The sequence below is a fragment of the Bolinopsis microptera genome, chromosome 2, assembly GCF_026151205.1.
Source record: "Bolinopsis microptera isolate Bmic1 chromosome 2, MBARI_Bmic_1.0, whole genome shotgun sequence".
NCBI lineage: Eukaryota > Metazoa > Ctenophora > Tentaculata > Lobata > Bolinopsidae > Bolinopsis > Bolinopsis microptera.
In genome coordinates, this window is record NC_087073.1 from 20,683,637 (window position 1) to 20,702,571 (window position 18,935).

Consider the following 18,935-nt stretch of genomic DNA (forward strand, 5'->3'; position numbering starts at 1 on the left):
ATCATATACTTATAGATCACTTCATGCCCAAAGGGCCTTTTCACAAGAATTTTGTTAAAATTTGGGCGAGCGATTATACGATTTAGTAGGAGCGAAATACAACAGCGAAATATTGCATAGTGTCAGTGAGGAGATTGAGATGAGTCTTAAACTTTTAGAATAAGAAATTTGATAGATCCGATACTGAGATAAGACATATTTTAATATAGTAATCAGAATCCTGATCGTAGAGTTAGACGGTAGAGAAAAGAAAAGTAGAGAATTTTGCCAACATGAAAGGGGACTCCTGGATGGGTAAGTAAAAACGCGATCTTCACCCTCAAAATCTACTTTTAAAACTTCATACATTTTCCGCCGAAATTATAATTCTTATATTATATCGCAAAACATCCCCCTACCTCCTTGCACCCCCCCCCCCCCCCCCCCCCCCCTTAACGGGTGATACTCGGCGCGCGCGTCCTGGTAGGTTGTAAACCTACAACCCCCCCCCCCCCCCCGGGCCCCCCTTCCTTCTGGCTCTGCTTTCTTCTGCAGCTGAACTATGAACTCTCAGCTCTTTCGCCCACCCAGAAAACCTTACCGTCTGCTGGGCTCGCTAGAGATGATAGATTTTCAACAGCACGTTTCACGTTTGTCGTCGCGCGTCACATCAAGTTAACCTTTCGCACGCTGCATTTAGCCTAGTAGTCATGACAACGACATTACTTTGCAAAGTTTAAAAGCTGTGATCTTTTATTTAGGCCAAAATCAAACTTTTCGGTTTAATTCAGAATCTAAGTTGTCCCAAATTTTGCTCCTGGGGAGTTAAGTTTAAATTTACGAGGCGGAAATTTTGTTGAAACATGAAAACCGGAAGGTTCTATTTATTTTACTTTTCGAGATATACCCCAGCCGGTAGGGTTCGCTGGGTAGCCTGTCACGTGACCATAACTCTATGTTTTACTAGCCTGTCTCGTAGCCCATAACCAGGGGTGTAGGAAGCGGGGGCAGGGGGGGGGCCATCGCCCCCCATGAAATCTGGGCAAGGGGCCAACTTTTTAATTTAGGTTTCTAAAAATTTTTTGGAAATTTTTTTTTGGAAACTACTTTTGTTCATGTTTCATGCTACCCTACCTTACTCGGAAATATTATAGCGGGTTAATTAATGACTGGGAAAATTAATGACCGGGAAAAATATGGCGGACTTTCCCAAAACCCGCCAAATTATCCCGGTCATGAATTTACCGGTGGCCGACCTTTCAAGTTTTTTTTCAGAGGTCAACAAATTTTCAACCGAAATTTCTGTTTTTTGTTACTATACTTGTTTAAAGAAGTTATGGTTCTTTTGCGATAGTCAAAACGCGACAAATAGCGCTGGATGGCGACAACTAGCGCTATCCAGCGCTAGTTGTCGCCATCCAGCGCTAGTTGTCGCTATCCAGCGCTGGATCGATAACGCTATCCAGCGCAAAATATAAATGTTCGATAATTGTCGCTATCCAGCGCTAGTTGTCGCCATCCAGCGCTAGTTGTCGCCATCCAGCGCTAGTTGTAGCCATCCAGCGCTAGTTGTCGCTATCCAGCGCTAGTTGTCGCTGGCTATGCGACACTGTCGCACCCGATACTTTGCGATGGCAAGCGCAACTGGCCATCGCAGAAAACAGTTCGATAACTAGCGCTGGATAGCGACAACTAGCGCTGGATAGCGACAACTAGCGCTAAGCGATAGCCATCGATAGCCAGCGCAAAATGTTTGCGATATTACTCGTCAGCTAGCGCTGGCCAGCGCTATCCAGCGCAAAATGTTTGCGATATTACTCGTCAGCTAGCGCTGGCCAGCGCTATCCAGCGCAAAATGTTTGCGATATTACTCGTCAGCTAGCGCTGGCCAGCGCTATCCAGCGCTAGTTGTCGCTATCCAGTTCGATAACTAGCGCTGGATAGCGACAACTAGCGCTGGATGGCGACAACTAGCGTTGTATAGCGACAACTAGCGCTGTATAGCGACAATTATCGAACATTTATATTTTGCGCTGGATAGCGTTATCCAGCGCAAAATGTTTGCGATATTACTCGTCAGCTAGCGCTGGCCAGCGCTATCCAGCGCAAAATGTTTGCGATATTACTCGTCAGCTAGCGCTGGCCAGCGCTATCCAGCGCTAGTTGTCGCTATCCAGTTCGATAACTAGCGCTGGATAGCGACAACTAGCGCTGGATGGCAACAACTAGCGCTGTATAGCGACAAATAGCGCTGTATAGCGACAATTATCGAACATTTATATTTTGCGCTGGATAGCGTTATCCAGCGCTAGTTGTTTTGACTATCGCAAAAGAACCCTGGGAATCTGCTAACTGGGTAAAACTTACGAGCGTACTAAATCACTCTACAGTCGATCTTCGAGATTGTTCTAAAAGGGCCCCCGACAGTTGAAACCAACTTCAATGGATGTATTTTCGGACGCTGATTCCGAATCACCCCCCACGACATAGGGTTAAAATGCTCCCCTGACGAGATATAGGCGAAAAACTGTTTCGATCACGTGATATGACCGTATAAGGAAGTTAGTCTAATTTCTAGTTAGGGTTAGGGTTTCAGCATATGCTTTTGTTAAGGATTGGGTTAGGGTTAGGGTTGGGATCAGATAATTGAGGGACGAGGGTTAGGGTTTCGAAAAGTCGTTCAGGACCAGCTATATAGAGAACGGGTTGAAAAAGTCACGTGACAGTCGAGTGTAGAGTGATTAATTATCATCCTAAAACTTATGTGCTGAAAATTTCTGAATTGGCTATATACAATATATACTATATACATTGGGGGAAGGTTTTCAATTATCAAGCCAAATGTGTGCAAAAAATTTGGAGTTCTTAGCTAAAAGCGTTCTCATTTTATGAAGACAATAGTGAAAAAGAGGGAGTGTCACGCCACGCCCACTGTAATTGGGCGTGGCTTACGAAACTTTCAGGAAATCTAAGTTTGACCCATATCTATAATCTCTGAAATTTTGGTGCAATTTGGAGACGAATTACGTGAGTTATTAAGAGGTTGCGTGTGGGTAGTCACTTATGGGCCACCCTGTATTAGAACTGCTGCTCTTGGTACTGACAATAAAGAACTAAGACTTCTACAACTAGTAAGTTACTATACATGTATGTACTAAAATGTAGAATACTGACTACCTCCAGATCTATACAGCTCGCTTCACCCAAATTCACGTGAACATTATAGGGGGGGGGGGGGGTGTCATGTCCGTCTATGTCCGCCTATGTCCTGTCCTTTTTGGATTCTATGAGACAACGGACGTGTTTTTTGGGACATTGGCGGACACGGACGGACATTGGCGGACTCGGACGGACATTGGCGGACTCGGACGGACATTGGCGGACTCGGACGGACATTGGCGGACCTGGACGGACATTGGCAGACTTGGATGGACATTGTTGGACATTAGCGGACATTGATGGACATTAGCGGACAAACATTTTGAGGACTGAAGAGTACTGAAGAGTACTGAAGAGTACTGAGGAGGATGGCTGAGAAGGATGGCTGAGGAAGATGGCTGAGGAGGATGACTGAGGAGGATGACTGAGGAGGATGACTGAGGAGGATGACTGAGAGGGAGGAGAAGGATCAGGAAGACCCAGGAGGAGGAGGACCCAGAAGGAGGACCTAGGAGGAGGAGGAGGAGAACTGAGGAGGATGAGGACTGAGGAGGAGGACTGAGAAGGGGGAGGACTGAGGAGGATGGCTGAGGAGGATGACTCAGAGGGAGGAGGAGGAGGAAGAGGAGGAAGAGGACTGAGGAGGAGGAGGAGAAGGACTGAGGAGGAGAAGGAGGACCCAGGAGGAGGAGGACCCAGGAGGAGGACCCAGGAAAAGGCCCCAGGAGGAGGAGGAGGACTGGGACTCCTCGAGGAGGAGAACTGTTGAGGACTGATTAGGAGGACTGAGGACGAGGAGGAGGAGTAGGAGGAGGACTGAGGAGGGGAGGAGGAAGGGGACTGGGGAGGATCAAGAAGACCCAGGAGGACCCAGGAGGAGGAGGAGGACCCAGGAGGAGGAGGAGGACTAAGGAGGAGGACTGACGATGACTGAGAAGGAGGAGGACTGAGGAGTACTGAGGAGGATGGCTGAGGAGGATGGCTGGGGAGGATGGCTGAGGAGGATGACTGAGGAGGATGACTGAGAGGGGGGCTAGGAGGAGGACTCAGGAGGAGGACTCAGAAGGAAGAGGAGGAGGACTCAGGAGGAGGACTCAGGAGGAGGAATTAGGAGAAATGAGAAGGAGGACTGAGGAGAACTGAGGAGGAGGAGGAGGAGGACTGAATAGGAGGAGGAGAAGGAGGGGGACTGGGAGAGGACTGGGGAGGAGGAGGACTGAGGACCGAGGAGGAAGAGGAGGATGAAGAGGAGGAGGAGGACCCAGGAGGAGGAGGACTGAGGAGGAGGACTGAGGAGGATGGCTGAGGAGGATGACTGAGAGGGAAGAGGAGGAGGAGGAGGAGGACTCAGGAGGAGGAGGAGGAGGACTGAGAAGGAGGAGGAGGAGGAGGACTGAATAGGAGGAGGGACTGGGGGAGGACTGAGGAGGAGGATGGAGGACTGAGGAAAGGATGAGGAGGAGGACTGAGGAGGACTGAGGAGGAAGAGGAGGAGGATGAAGAGGAGGAGGAGGACCCAGGAGGAGGAGGACTGAGCACCGAGGAGGAAGAGGAGGAGGATGAAGAGGAGGAGGAGGACCCAGGAGGAGGAGGACTGAGGAGGATGACTGAGAGGGAAGAGGAGGAGGAGGAGGAGGAGGAGGAGGACTGAGAAGGAGGAGGAGGACTGAATAGGAGGAGGAGGAGGGGGACTGGGGGAGGACTGAGGAGGAGGATGGAGGACTGAGGAAAGGATGAGGAGGAGGACTGAGGACTGAGGAGGAAGAGGAGGAGGATGAAGAGGAGGAGGAGGACCCAGGAGGAGGACTCAGGAGGAGGAGGAGGACTGGGGAGGAGAAGGACTGTCGAGGACTGATGAGGAGGACTGAGGATGAGGAGGAGGAGTAGGAGGAGGACTGAGGAGGGGAGGAGGAAGAGGACTGAGGAAGATCAGGAAGACCCAGGGGGAGGAGGAGGAAGAGTAGGAGGAGGAAGCATCTAAATGTTATTTCCATTTTTGTCCGTTTTTGTCCGTTTATGTCCGTTTTTGTCCGTTTTTGTCGCTATATTTTTGTCCGTTTTGAAAATATAGGGTACCGAACGGACAAAAAACATGATCCCCCCTATGACAGCAAAAATTGAACATTTTATTTAGCAATTTAGGTGTCCATTAATGTCCGCCTATGTCCGCCTATGTCCGTCTATGTCCGCCTATGTCCGTCTATGTCCGCCTATGTCCGCCTATGTCCGCCTATGTCCGTCTATGTCCGCCTATGTCCGCCTATGTCCTGTCCTTTTTGGATTCTATGAGACAAGCGGACATAGACGGACGTGACACCCCCCCCCCCCCCCCCCCCCCATTATAGGTTCGACACAGCTGACGGCTTTAACCATGGAGACAAATTAAACAAAAAGTTGAAATTTACAAAAATGAAATATGATCATAATTCATAATCACAATTGAAATTCTTAGTTACACAACTTGACAACCTGCTTGATTTTGGACATTGTTCGCGTAACGTACCGAATATGGAATACTGTTGTCATACGTTGTAGACCTGCCGCACACGAGTGCACGGCTGTATCGTGGCCACGATACTAGTGACACTTAGTGAAACGACAATGGGGGTCACGACGTGATACAACCGAATAGTAAGCTTCACTAATGTAGCTATATTTGCGATCATATTCTCAGTTTCACCGGTATACCCCTAGATTTGCCAAGGTATAAGGTCGCAAGTGTAGTAAACTTGCTCTGAAGCAAACGGCAAACTTAAAATATATTTTGTAAGAACAAGTATGCCACTCCTCTATCATCACTTACAATATTTCAATTTGCGATAATAATCAATTAATCAACTAAAATAGCGAGTGGATAACATTTAACTAAAATCGGCAATGTATTCTAAATCTAACGATTTGACTGAAAATCAAATGTCACACATTTCTCCACTTAAAAAGATAACCTGACTCATTCGATCGATCCACGATTGCTGATTTTGTCATGCCATAGGTTTTGGCGCAAATTTCGGTTCCAACTTGTAACATGACGACCAGATACAACAATAAAATTTGATTTATACATGATTCATCTCTTACCATCTAAACGAACAGATTTACTCAGCGAAGTAATACTGAAAATATTTTTACTTTACAAATCAGGCAAAAAAAAACATAATTTAATTGGAAGAAATCAAAGAAATTAAAAATATCTTAAAACCTTTAACCAATTTAAGATGAGATACGCAGCAAAAAGAGTGTTGAACAGGGAAATATATTGCACAAATAACAAGAACTTTCTTACAAAACAAGAAAAAATAGCCAGCAAATTTCGAATTCAAAATGTCGGCTCTTTGATTTGTTCAAAACAAGATACAATACTGATAGATGCTTCAAGTTCCGATGTTTCACTGCCAATCTTTGACTTACCAAAACAACTTGAACAGTCAGAAAGATTAACATTGAACTTGGACTAGAACAAACTTCAGATGGACCAGCCAAGATTTCGAACAAAAGAAATAATAGCTCATATATATAATAGTTCGACTACGTTAACACTTATTCTGAAAAAAAAATCAATAGCCCAAAAGAATATTCATGTCCTGGGCAAACGACAAAATTTCACTATTATATTCTGAATAGGAAAACCAATTTCACACGCTGGAGTTTCAACAAAAATGGAGCATATTCGTTGACTGATAACTGCCAGAGTTTTAAGCTGGAAAGGAAGGGAGGGTAGGGTTTTACAAGGGTAGGAGATGTTCTTCATCATCATCTATCAGCTCATTGGGGTCGTTTTGATCATTTTGTGTGTAATTAAACCTGAAGTTGAACAATGTTAATGAGCAGAAATTAATAGTATACCTAGTTAAATAAACCTAGTTGAATCTCAAAACACCCCCACTCAGAGATTACAGTAAACTTGCTGAATCATTTGACCTAGGTAAACTATAGGTAAAAATATAATATTAATCATAAGCTAAAATGTACTAATCTTTGTATTCTAAATGGGGAAAAAGAAGAAACATTGTCAGTCAGTCGAGAAAATTGTCAGTCAGGCTATATGGCAGCTTTGTAGATGTTGTGACTATGCTAGTAGTGGTCCCAGGCTTGCGACTGGAATTGCGGTGTTAAATCGATTTAATGGTATACCAACGATCCACCTCCCACTTGTTGTTTGGTACTTAGCATTAATAGTGTTAGCTGTAGCCATTTATAGCAAGAATCTTAAAACTTAAGGGGATGACAAGGAAAAAAAGGAACACAACGTTCAACGTTGCAACCTTTTCGCTCCGGCCACAAAAGGCTTTCTCTCCGACCGGCCGGCCGGAGTGCACGCTACGCGTGCACGAGAGAGGTATACAACGTGTAGCAATGAATCATCAAAACAAAATGTTTGAATTATCTCACCTCTCAAAGAAGTTCTTGATCCCCCTGGGTCTCTGTACAGAGTCCTCGCTGGAAATAGCGAGGGCACCTCTACCCAGATCACTACTTGAGATACCCTCCTGCTCGTCGGCACATTCTATCATGTTAACGTCATCATTGTCATCATTAGCGTACCTGCTCCGGAAGGAGTACCTCCGGAGGAGCTGCTGATATCTGTTACGGTAGTAGAGGAGACCAGCTACTAGGACTACTATGAGGAGACCGCAGATACCGGGGATTACTATCTCCGCTACGTCGTGGTGAGAGCCTGTTGCTGCTGCTACATGGTCAACTCTGAAGAGTGGGGAGAGATCTGACTAACAGTTCAAATAATTTAACAGTTACTACCAGTTCAAACAATTTAGGGATGTTTACAAAAACATTTTTTTCCGGTCAAACTAAAAAAGAACACAAGTCAGTTCAGTTAGCAGAAATGTATATTAATTTCACTTACCCTCCACTGAGAGCCTTGCTAACACCCACCACAAACTCCATTTTCTTAACCTTACCATCCAGTGCTGCAACAACAGCCTCACTTGACGGCTGTACGCTGTCATCAGGGGTGTCACGTGGGGAGATCCAGACTGATACTTTAGTGTCGGAGGCATCTGAGTGTGTTATACCCACACCTGATAGTCTGTCTCTGGTGGGACAGTGTTAGCGGTGTAGTGATTTGTGGCACTTGGTTTAAGAAAGTAAATAAAGTAAATTTAGGCGACATTTTTAAACAATTTTCGGTGATTTTGTTTCTAACATTTTCAATGAAATACCTTGAGATTTTGGTGACTTGAACAATTTCCTCTTTTAGACCGTTGGCGAAATTCTCAAATTTAACTTTGTCAACATCTGCTGCCCGGAACTTAAACTCGTATTCAATACTGCCAATAGGGGCTGAAGATGAGATAAAAGTCAGTTTTATATGCGAGTGTAACAACAAGCATACAAAACCAAGCATAAAGTCTACACAACCAAGTTGACGTATCTTTACATCAATACTGCATGATGAAGGATCATATTGTGAGACTTACGGGTGAGGGTGACAGCAAAGATAGGCTGGGACGGAGTCCCGAGACCCTTGTTGTTTTTACCGGTAACAGTGATACCGTAGAGGGTGGATGGAGACACATTGTCTCCTATTGTGATGGCCGTTGTGTCTGTTGTCAGCACGTGTTCTGTTCCGATCCTTACTTCTCCGTCGTACTTTCCGTACTGAAACAGTCGGGTTGAAGTGAGGACTACCGACATTAAGTGGAGAAGTTCATCCGCCTTTTTCATTTTTGTGTTATTGAGAAATGAGGATTAAGAAAATAAACATAGTGGTGCTGATTTTGGCAAATGGCCAGACGCTAGATCTGCAAATAGGAAGGGGTATATTTTAGTTCGTTCCATTATGGTTGTTATTGAGAAACCCATCTTTGTGGAATATGGCACTAATTATCAGGGCATCCCATGACTACAATTTAACCATACCTGGCAACTTCCAATCCGATTATCCAATTCGAGGACAAAATAATAAATAAATGAACCAGATTTCATTGCACTGTTTTGAAAAAGAAGACCCAAAAACCTGTTGAAAAACAGGTTTCAATACGCACTTAATTGAATTTCTCGATAACAGTTGACCATGCAAAGCCGAAGCCTATTTTCTAAACAAGACTCGTCTAACACAATTAGAGGGAATGTTAGCCCTCAGCTTATTGTTGAACACAATCTCACGTGCAAGAGTGAGACTATGTTGAGTAGGTGAAACGCGGGTACTGGGACGGTAGCCGTGGTGTGTGTGGTGGATCGGATAAACACCTGCAGACAGGATGACGTCATCAAAGAACTGAAGTAGATAAAAAGTAGATAAGAAACTTACCCTGACTTCATATTGGATGGCGGAGTTAGTGTCAATAGGGGGCCTCCACATGATGTCGAGAGAGGCAATGTGACGCTCTTTCACATACAACCCTGTTACAGGGCCTGGTGCACCTGGGATAAACAATCAGTGGTTAGATTATGTTTCAGGATTTATAGATTGTTGGCTTTTTGACAATTTTCTCTCCTATCCTGATAAAAAATTGGTGATTTTATATTTCTGTCGTGGCGTGTGCTGTAGATTAAAGCACTAGCCAGAATAAAGGGAAATTGTTATACCTGACATAGATTCGACGGTACAAGCAGTGTAGGATTGTGTGGAGATGTACTTGGGTCCTTGTACTGCAACTGAGAACTTGTACGCCTTGAACTTGGGCAGCTGAAAATTATTATATTTAGTTGAAAGTTCAATGACAAAACAGTGTGTCGATAAAAAATTGTATGGTAATTGCATTGTTTAGACGAAGATTTTAATCAAGAAATAAGAAATTTGTGAAGCCATAGCAGGGTACCTGGCGAGTTTCCGCATCTATAGATAAAACCAGTTGTGTTAAAATTAAAGATATTTATTTCATGATGTTCTCATGTTTAGCACACTTAATCTTTAGAGATAGTCTCATCAATCCACGTTTAGGCCCACTAATATAATAACTGTTATAATTTGTATCTTTCCAAGTTTCAACGAAATTTAATTATCAAGTTATAAATATAAAATCAAGATAAAATTTAGATTAGATCTCGCCGACGTACGTGATTAATTTGGTTCAACTACCGGGATATAAGTTGCCACTTAATTTCCGGGAATGAACTAGATGAATTTCTGAATTGTGTACACTGTAGTGACTGTACAGTTATTGTCACCTTCCTTTTTTAGATAAAGGTTAAACTTCGATTTAAATGGCGATTGATATCATTGTGTATTATTCACAAAACTCAAACTGAAATTCAAACACTGTATGAATTTCGGTTTGTGTATCGTGAATTGTAGAAAATAATTCAAAGAATGCACCTTTTCTTTTTTTCTAAACATGAATATTGATAGAGTATATATTATACTATAGTACATTTTAAAATATTAAAACCTTATTCTTGTTTATTTATGTTTACATCTAAAGTATTTCTTATCTTTAAAAACCTCAAGGCGAACGTAAGTATTCCGTAAAAAAGTAAGAAAAATGTAATCAGACAGAAGCTGTGAAAGTAGAGTAGAAAATAATTCAAAAAATGCACATTTTCTTTTTTTCTAAACATGAATATTGATAGAGTATATATTATACTATAGTACATTTTAAAATATTAAAACCTGCTCAGTCTGACTATTTGGGAATTTAAACTCTTAATATTAAAACCTTATTCTTGTTTATTTATGTTTACATCTAAAGTATTTCTTATCTTTAAAAACCTCAAGGCGAACGTAAGTATTCCGTAAAAAAGTAAGAAAAATGTAATCAGACAGAAGCTGTGAAAGTAGAGTAGAAAATAATTCAAAAAATGCACCTTTTCTTTTTTTCTAAACATGAATATTGATAGAGTATATATTATACTATAGTACATTTTAAAATATTAAAACCTTATTCTTGTTTATTTATGTTTACATCTAAAGTATTTCTTATCTTTAAAAACCTCAAGGCGAAGGTAAGTATTCCGTAAAAAAGTAAGAAAAATGTAATCAGACAGAAGCTGTGAAAGTAGAGTTATGGTGGATAAAATCTTCGACTGATAACAATTCTAAAAACAGTTGCCAAGTATTTTTCAAGATTTATCTTTGCGGTCATATCAACGTTTCTGGCAGGAGACCAGAGATTTGCTTTATGGGATCCGCATTCGACGTATTTAGCAATTAAGCCCAGCCATGACCTTACGGAACTAGTCTGAAGAGACTCGTTTTCTAAACTTGCAGAATATTGTGACATGAAATAGGAATCAGGGTACTCGGTACAAACATACCGGTTTAGCGAGTTTTCATTTATCATAATCCGGTAATTAGGATCAGAATGTTTAGGTTTCTGCAGATCTATATTTCCGTAGGTTATTTAATTAAAATAACTTCATTCGTAAAAATAACCTCATCGGGACAAATTTACGAATGATAAGCCCCCATGGCCCACGTACCCCAGGTATGTGGTATGTGGGAAGGGAGGGAGAGAAGGAGGGAGAATGTTTTTTATCATCCGACATGTCGGATGATAAAAAGTTATAAGACAGTTAGGATTACGTTATTTAAGTTTCTGCGAATCTAAATTTCTTCAGATTATTAAAAATTAACCTTAGGTATGGGGGAGGGAGGGAGGGAGGGAGGGAGGGATGGAGGGAGGGAGGGAGGGAGGGAGGAAGGGAGGGAGGGAGGGAGGGAGGGAGGGATGGAGGGAGGGAGGGAGGGATGGAGGGAGGGATGGAGGGAGGGAGGGAGGAAGGGAGGAAGGGAGGGAGGGAGGGAGGGAGGGAGGGAGGGAGGGAGGGAGGGAGGGAGGGAGGGAGGGATGGAGGGAGGGATGGAGGGAGGGAGGGAGGGAGGGAGGGAGGGATGGAGGGATGGAGGGATGGAGGGATGGAGGGAGGGAGGGAGGGAGGGAGGGAGGGAGGGAGGGAGGGAGGGAGGGAGGGAGGGAGGGAGGGAGGGAGGGAGGAAGGGAGGGAGGGAGGGAGGGAGGGAGGGAGGGAGGGAGGGAGGGAGGGAACACGATTATCTCCTGTGAGAAAAAAGCTAAAAATAGCTTCTCAGTGCATAGAAAATGGTATTAGTTAAATTTACATTATCACACCAAACATCCAAACTCACACCGTACTATCAATTGTATTTCTGTTAGATAAGGCGAGCGGTTAAGTCATACATTAAACTTGTTACTTATCAGAATCAACAAAACTTCCACACAGATAAATCTTATATAATATTCAGTTGATAATTATCTCTGTGTTGTTGGTTGGTACTATTTCGTGGATGTTTTGAGCTGTTCAGATTAGCAGTCAAGCAGTCATAACTTTGAGTGAACTACTCCAAACTGCCTAGTCATGCTCAAAACTCTATTAATTTATCCCAGCCCTTTTGGAAGCAACAGCCTTTAAAACTGACAATTAAACCAGGTTTGTTTAAGCTTTAAACATATTTCTCAGAATTTATTAGTTTATTGCGCGTGACTAAAATTATTAGCTATTTCTCTGAATTCACAAACATCCAACTGGTCACGCTTTAAATATAAACCTAAATCGATCATTGACGTTTTCACCGAGCTGAGTCCCGTGAGAACCACTTATAAAGTAAGCAGCTCAGAAAGGTTTAAAAATGAAGTGGTTTATTTTTCTGGCATCAAATCAAGAAATAATCGTTTTTACTTTGAGTATTTTGAGTAAAAAGGTATTTGAGTATCAAGGTTAGCAGTCAGAATAATATCGGGCCTTTATAGTTTATAGTAATTACAAAGCCATAAGGGGTCGTTCACATAATATGACGTTATCACTTTTAGGACAATTTTTAAACCGCGGCCTCCCCTCCCCTCCGTAATCAGTTTTACACATAGCTATTGTGTCAAAATTACACTAGCGTAATCATTTGGAAACCCCCTCCCCCTCGGCTGATTACGTAATATGGGAACGGCCCCTAACACGGCCTCTACGAGGACTAGGGTGGAAAAGAAGATTCGCTGTAGTTCGGCAATTAAAGTGTGTCAGATTTTCCTTATGAAAGTTTGACTGGAAATTCGTAACCGAGACTTCAGTCTCCTTTTCACTATTCCGAGGAGGAAGTTGTGCGAGACCTACTAAGCTCCAGTACGTGCAGTACGTGCACCTTTCAATTAACAAGAATCAGTGAATTAGATTTTGGTTAGCTCTACATTATATCTGAAATAAGATTTCCGCTGGAATTTAACTACAGTAAACAGCTTATCCTCAAGATGATCTGAAGTCTGAAAAAAATAATAAATTCTGCAAAAACGATAATTTATTATTATTTTTCCTCTCGCCCTGCCTTTGATAGCTAGTTGCCCAAAAGTGGCAGTATAGAAGTCGTATATGGTGGCCATATAAAGGAAGTATGGTAGCCATACAGATGCTGTGTAGAGGAGGCCTTACCCAGTCGCCCAATTTCCCCCAAATCTATAATGCCTATAGTTTTAGCAACCAAGTTTTACGGACATGAGCTATAATTAGCTTTTACCGGTAAAGATAATTGCAGCTAATCAGTCCGGCAAGAATCCGGAACTCAAACAATTTTTCACAACTGCGTTGACAGCAGAGGTATAACGAGAAGAATTTCTCAAGAAATCCTCTATTTTTAGAGTTTGTAAAGTTTTGACACAAACTAACACAGTCAAACATGTCGACAAATACCAAAGTTGTGCTTAAAGTGCACGTTTTTAAATATCTTTTAAATCAAAGTAATTTTAAAGTTTTATATTTTGTTAAGCAGCTGTTGAACTAGGTGCCTTATTATAAGGGTACATCGTATTGCAAACGGAAGCTAGGAAATTGTTTAGGAGTTGTTGGAAATTGAAATTATTAAAAAAGTTTATTTCATCCCGGAAATTAAAATAATTAAGATAACTCTTTTTATGGTTTCTCAACAAGATGCAATTCAATTTTTGCGGTCTTTATCACTAGGATTATCTTAATACATGGCCAACGAGACCATTTTCTGTCTTGGCTCTTGAACCTTTATTCAGGATGTAACTGAATGCATCATAATTTTAAGTTCACTAAATCATCTACCATGTAAGTTTCCAGGTAGGTTACCAGTTACCACTACCACTTACTTAAAAATGAAGGTTGCGTGATTTTATTTACATATTTACCTCTATGTTCACATTAATCAACTTCCTATAATACCCAGCACAACTTCCTCTGTAGTAAAATTCTGAGAAATACTATTCCAGCTCTGTACCAATCAGGACAAAAGGAACAAGAAGTCAAACTACCGTCCCGGCTTTTAGTCCTTGGTCATCTACCATTACAATAATATGCAGTTCCTTTATAAACTGATTGAGTTATAGCTGCTATGATGGTGTGAGTTAAGGATATAAAGGCAGTATGGCAAGTGCTGGCAAGTACCCAAGTGAATGTTTTCTTACTCTATTATGATAATTATGCAATAACATTAGTATCAAAATCCCATCGCTTAGTGACGCATGCCGCTTTCTTAGTAGGTGACCATAACCCGAGTAATTATTTCCAAGAATCAGAGAAGAGATTCAGTGAACCGCTTACAAAGATCGGAACTACATCAGAAATACTTACTGGTTTTTATGACCAATTCATCATGACGGATGCTAACTGGCTGGAAATGAACAAGTCACACGGTGTGACACTTCCGTCACACGGCGTGACACTTCCGTCAGATGCTCAACCCTCCAACTCAACCCACCAGCTTAAAAATAGCATCTGTCGTCGTAAAACTGTTCACTTTGTCGACCCATTACAAAGAATTTGCAGCCTTTCCTGACAACGTGTTAGATTCCGAGTAATAGTTATGAGAGCAAATAGTTGAATACCAACATGTTTTAACTCCGCCACCTCGACCCTAGTACATTTAGCATTCCGGAAAATCCCTTTTTGCATTTCAACGAGCTCACAGGAATAAACCCTTATAACGCCCGTTTGTGCTTGCATTTCTCACTTTCCTACATTTCTTCTCGTTGCTGTTGCGTGTGTGTGTGACCGTGAAACCTACCTTCGTTAACAATCTAGTGAGACCTAGCTCTTTGTTTTTTGAAGACTCTCTTTTGTTATAACCCGTTAACTGGAGAAGACTACTAAAGACTAATCACCAAGTAAAGGTATTATTATATTATATTGAATACATCTAGCTCTAACACACTAACAGATCGTGCTGTAGATCTAAACCACGGCACTTTATTTAACTGTGTGTAAGACACAACACCAGCTTAGTTATCCGCCCAGCAATAAGCCATTTATTTTCACAGATCAATAGTTTGATAATTTGTCAAGTAGCTTGAGCCAGTAAAATGCGGTGAAAACCACTGTTTATCGCGAGGTTTAAAATTCTTTTGTGTTTTTCTTTTCGCACTGTGCTCGAAAGTTTCGAATACAATGCCTCAAGCTTGCTTTGGAATGTGGCAAGGTGAGTTAACTTTGCTTGTAGTGGTGACTTTCATTCCATTTTAACCAGAAAACTGTTCCCAGGATAATTCTTATCTTTGCATTTTTCTATTTTTGTGCGGTCATATTATTCCACTAGATATTACTGTTCGTGTTGAATAGTCGAATATTTTATCTTGAATGACTGGTATTTCCGAGATGCGTGAGACTCAAGCAATTATCTTATCGCAAAGCTTTCAGCCCAACATTCTTATCATAAAGCTTTCAGTTCAATAGAAGTCACGTGGCGATTAAAATCACTATGAAACATGTTCTCCACTGACCTGGGGCAGCGTCAGTGAGACTTGATCTGAGTTAACGTAGCTTGGTATTCCTAATCCAGACAGATCGTCGTCGTCATAGTATATCAAATATTTAGAGATGGGACCGTTGGGACTGTCAGGCTTGTGCCATGTCAGCACTGCCAGACCACTCTTCTGGAAACATTCTAGCTGCTTCACTGCTCCTGGTACTGAAAAACAATATCATGGGTTATAATCGAGTTAACGTTTAATAGCCATGACGTTTTCGTTGCTCTGTTTCTTGCAGTTTCCTTTGCAAGCTCCAACTGTATTAACTGTAGATATTCAATTGACTCAAGACGAGTAAACGATAATTTTTGGTCAAGATAAGCAAGCTTCTTGTGAAGCCTAGAACTCTTGAAACAGCTGAGGATTTTGTTGAGTACTGATTTGATTTAGTTTACTTGAGAACTTTTAAACGGATTATTCCCTCTTCCTGCTAAGACATCCAAATACACACATACAACCTAAGAAGTGCACATACAATTAAATTTGGGGAATTTAGATAAAGAGTCCTGGCTTTCTCAAACCTGATCAGATTGTTAACCAGCCGAGGCTTATCGTTTATCTACCGAGTTATGATATTATTGTTTAGGATCTAAGTTACAATTAGATGGAATTCAAACCAGTTTCTTGAGGCCAGTCCTGCACGTACGGCGTACCCAGCTTCTTTTTCATCCAATTAGAGAAATATAATCAGGTACAAGTAATACACGATACCGGAAGACACGAGCAACTGAAATTTGAGATAAGATTCTGGGTACAGCTGGTTTAAATATTCTGGTAGAATTTCTATGAAACCATTATTTCTCATCCTGCTGCGATAGGATACGTTTTTCTCTCTCTCTCTCTCCCGATGTACGAATATTCTACCATATGTCTCTATCACTCATCTGCTTTCTTCATATGACAGTGCTTACTTGAAGTTCATTAGAGGAAATTCGTTATTCGACTTAGATTTATGGTACGTTTTTTTTACTCAGTTTTAATCATTCTTACTTAGGAAAAGTTGAAGGCATATCAGCTGCCGCTTGACCAACTGATCTGAGGACAGAGTATGTCAGGTGCTACTTCTTGTAGTTGACAATATCACTATCTTTTTGTTCGCCATCATAAAATATCCAACCACCAAAGTTCAAATACCATTGCAAAGATATAAAAAGTTCCTTTTAAGCTGATTGTGTTATAGGTGCAAACAATCTTCTCTTTAAAAAGTTCTCTATAAGACCCGAATTGGATCGCTTAAACACATTTCAGATTTACAGCCACTAACCATTTAATTATTTCAGAAACCAAGATGCTAGAGACAGTAGCCCAATACTTATCATCCAACTGCTTCTCGTGGAGAGCCGACAAGATCAGGAAGCAACTTCCCAGAGGACCCGCCGAGAACACCTTCTACCACAAGTACTATGTAGTCCGCAAGTTGGGGTCCGGAGGATACGGTACAGTGTTCCTGGTGGCACGCAGAGCCGACAACAAGAGGTTCGCTGCTAAGATAGTACCACAAGCAAGATGCAGGAGAACAACCTGGTGCACTGCAAGACAGGTAACTTCAGGGCTGAATCTTAGAGAGTAATGTATTCTGGCCTATCATCTTATAATCTATATTTACCGTGATATCGGTTTATAAGGAAGTAGCACCCCACTCTCCAACAATTACTGACCCCAAATATCTTCAGATGTGGGTACCGGACGAGGTAACAATCTGGGAGGCCCTTCAACCCCACGACAACATAGTGCAACTAGTGGAGTCGTACCTGGAACGAGGACACTGGATCCTGGTTACGGAGTACCTGACGGGATACCTCGACCTCTTCGACTACAACATCGCAATCAAGAAGCTGCCTCTGACGGAAGTGCGAGCGATCCTAAGACAGGTGATCAGGACGTGTCAAAACCTTATTGAGCTGGGAGTGGATCACAGGGACATCAAGGACGAGAATCTGCTCTACAACCCAGAGACGCAACATGTCAAGCTTCTCGACTTTGGGTCCGCTTCAAGGATTACTCCTGAGCAAACTTACAATCACATTCAAGGTGGGCACATAACACGTAATTTAACAGTCCTTTTTTATCGCAAAGTGCTTTTAAAAGTTTAATCGTGATTGGAGTCGTGAACGTAATTAGAACGAGACTGATAAGGGCCAGGGTTTTGAATTTCTAACGAAAATCTAATTCCCAGGTACAGACATCTACATTCCCTACGAGTTCTACTCAAGTAGCTGCTACACACCGGACGGAGGGACCGTTTGGTCAATAGGGTGTCTGGCTTACATTCTTCTGAACAGGAGACCCCCCTTCGTTAACAGGGAACATGTCAAAACACACGACACCATTAACTGGCTCAACCCAGACGATGGTGGACTGAAGGAGTTTGTGGAGAAGTGTTTGGTGAAAGACCCTGAACAAAGGTGGAAGTTGGACGAGATCGCAGAGTTTGAGTGGTTACATGTGGACTGAGAGAGACAACTAATTTATCCGTGACTGTGAAGAGGATTAAATAAGATATTGAAGATGTGTCAGCAGAAGAAATTATACCATTCAGGAGTAATGAAGTGCAACGTTGTTGTTTGTAAGACTGTGAATGTCCAACAAGTTGCTTTTTAAATTGTCGATTTAATCGAAGATTGAGAGATACTGAAAAGAAGTTAAAGTTAAAGACTTTATTTGAGGGAAATAATTTGTTGTGTTTTATCTCATTTCGTGAAAGTGAGATACGATAATTAAACATGATATTATCATGGAAATGTATATTAATGGTGTTATTATCATTATTCGTAAAGGCTTCATAACGAGCAGTTTCATATCTAGGTCATCTTTTTTTGTGGCTTAAAACTGTGAATCTTAATGAAGTCAAATTGTATCAGACAACTTAAACAACATCAGAGAACTTCCTTAATATTTTAAATCATTGATATATGCAAAACATATATAATAATGCTGTTTCAAACTTAAATGGTGCAGTGAGATCACTTATAAATACTAATTATTGTAAATTAAATGTTCCGTTATTTCTGGATCTCATATTTATTATTATTTTCGTTCTATCGAGATTCTGGATTCTGATAAAAATGCTTTATTTATGTGCTTTGACACATAACCTACTGAATATACCTGTATTTTTGACTCTCCAAA

At 41.6% G+C, this 18,935-nt stretch overlaps 3 protein-coding genes across 10 annotated transcripts in view; 2 read left to right on the top strand and 1 right to left on the bottom strand.

The window, feature by feature from the left end:
• Window positions 1–5,532: 5,532 nt before the first annotated feature.
• LOC134811735 (uncharacterized) overlaps window positions 5,533–18,935 on the bottom strand; it is a 32,387-nt gene continuing 18,984 nt past the window's right edge. The window contains exons 23-30 of the mRNA XM_063818767.1: window positions 15,780–15,967; window positions 9,685–9,784; window positions 9,407–9,519; window positions 8,574–8,754; window positions 8,316–8,436; window positions 8,000–8,188; window positions 7,528–7,839; window positions 5,533–6,939 (exon numbers count right to left, since the gene is read on the bottom strand). Coding sequence (XP_063674837.1) covers window positions 6,861–6,939; window positions 7,528–7,839; window positions 8,000–8,188; window positions 8,316–8,436; window positions 8,574–8,754; window positions 9,407–9,519; window positions 9,685–9,784; window positions 15,780–15,967 — 1,283 coding nt within the window. The 3' untranslated portion in view covers window positions 5,533–6,860. The remainder of the gene's footprint in view (window positions 6,940–7,527; window positions 7,840–7,999; window positions 8,189–8,315; window positions 8,437–8,573; window positions 8,755–9,406; window positions 9,520–9,684; window positions 9,785–15,779; window positions 15,968–18,935) is intronic.
• Window positions 12,276–18,909, top strand: LOC134811737 (serine/threonine-protein kinase prk-2-like). 6 transcript variants are annotated; one of them, XM_063818776.1, is made up of 4 exons: window positions 12,276–12,486; window positions 17,087–17,346; window positions 17,480–17,837; window positions 17,983–18,909. In XM_063818776.1, exons 2-4 carry the CDS (start codon window positions 17,095–17,097, stop codon window positions 18,258–18,260), a joined length of 888 nt encoding a protein of 295 aa, XP_063674846.1. In that variant the 5' UTR covers window positions 12,276–12,486; window positions 17,087–17,094; the 3' UTR covers window positions 18,261–18,909. The 6 variants fall into 6 exon arrangements, with proteins under 6 accessions (XP_063674846.1, XP_063674847.1, XP_063674844.1 ...); XM_063818777.1 differs by lacking the exon at window positions 12,276–12,486 and adding an exon at window positions 14,633–15,173; XM_063818774.1 differs by lacking the exon at window positions 12,276–12,486 and adding an exon at window positions 15,221–15,478.
• LOC134811736 (DNA polymerase eta-like) overlaps window positions 18,475–18,935 on the top strand; it is a 56,891-nt gene continuing 56,430 nt past the window's right edge. For 2 of the 3 annotated variants that reach the window (XM_063818770.1, XM_063818771.1), the window contains exon 1: window positions 18,481–18,486. The gene's annotated coding sequence lies outside the window, so the exon portion shown is untranslated. Of the gene's footprint in view, window positions 18,487–18,935 lie in introns of all 3 variants that reach the window. The other variant, XM_063818769.1, reaches the window with a different exon arrangement.

Bases quoted from the DNA above. Each gene is read 5' to 3' on its own strand.
- LOC134811737 (XM_063818774.1), top strand. From the start codon at position 15,448: ATGCCTCAAGCTTGCTTTGGAATGTGGCAAG. The intron at 15,479-17,086 runs GTGAGTTAACTT...TAATTATTTCAG, and splicing joins TTGCTTTGGAATGTGGCAAG to AAACCAAGATGCTAGAGACA. The intron at 17,347-17,479 runs GTAACTTCAGGG...AAATATCTTCAG, and splicing joins CCTGGTGCACTGCAAGACAG to ATGTGGGTACCGGACGAGGT.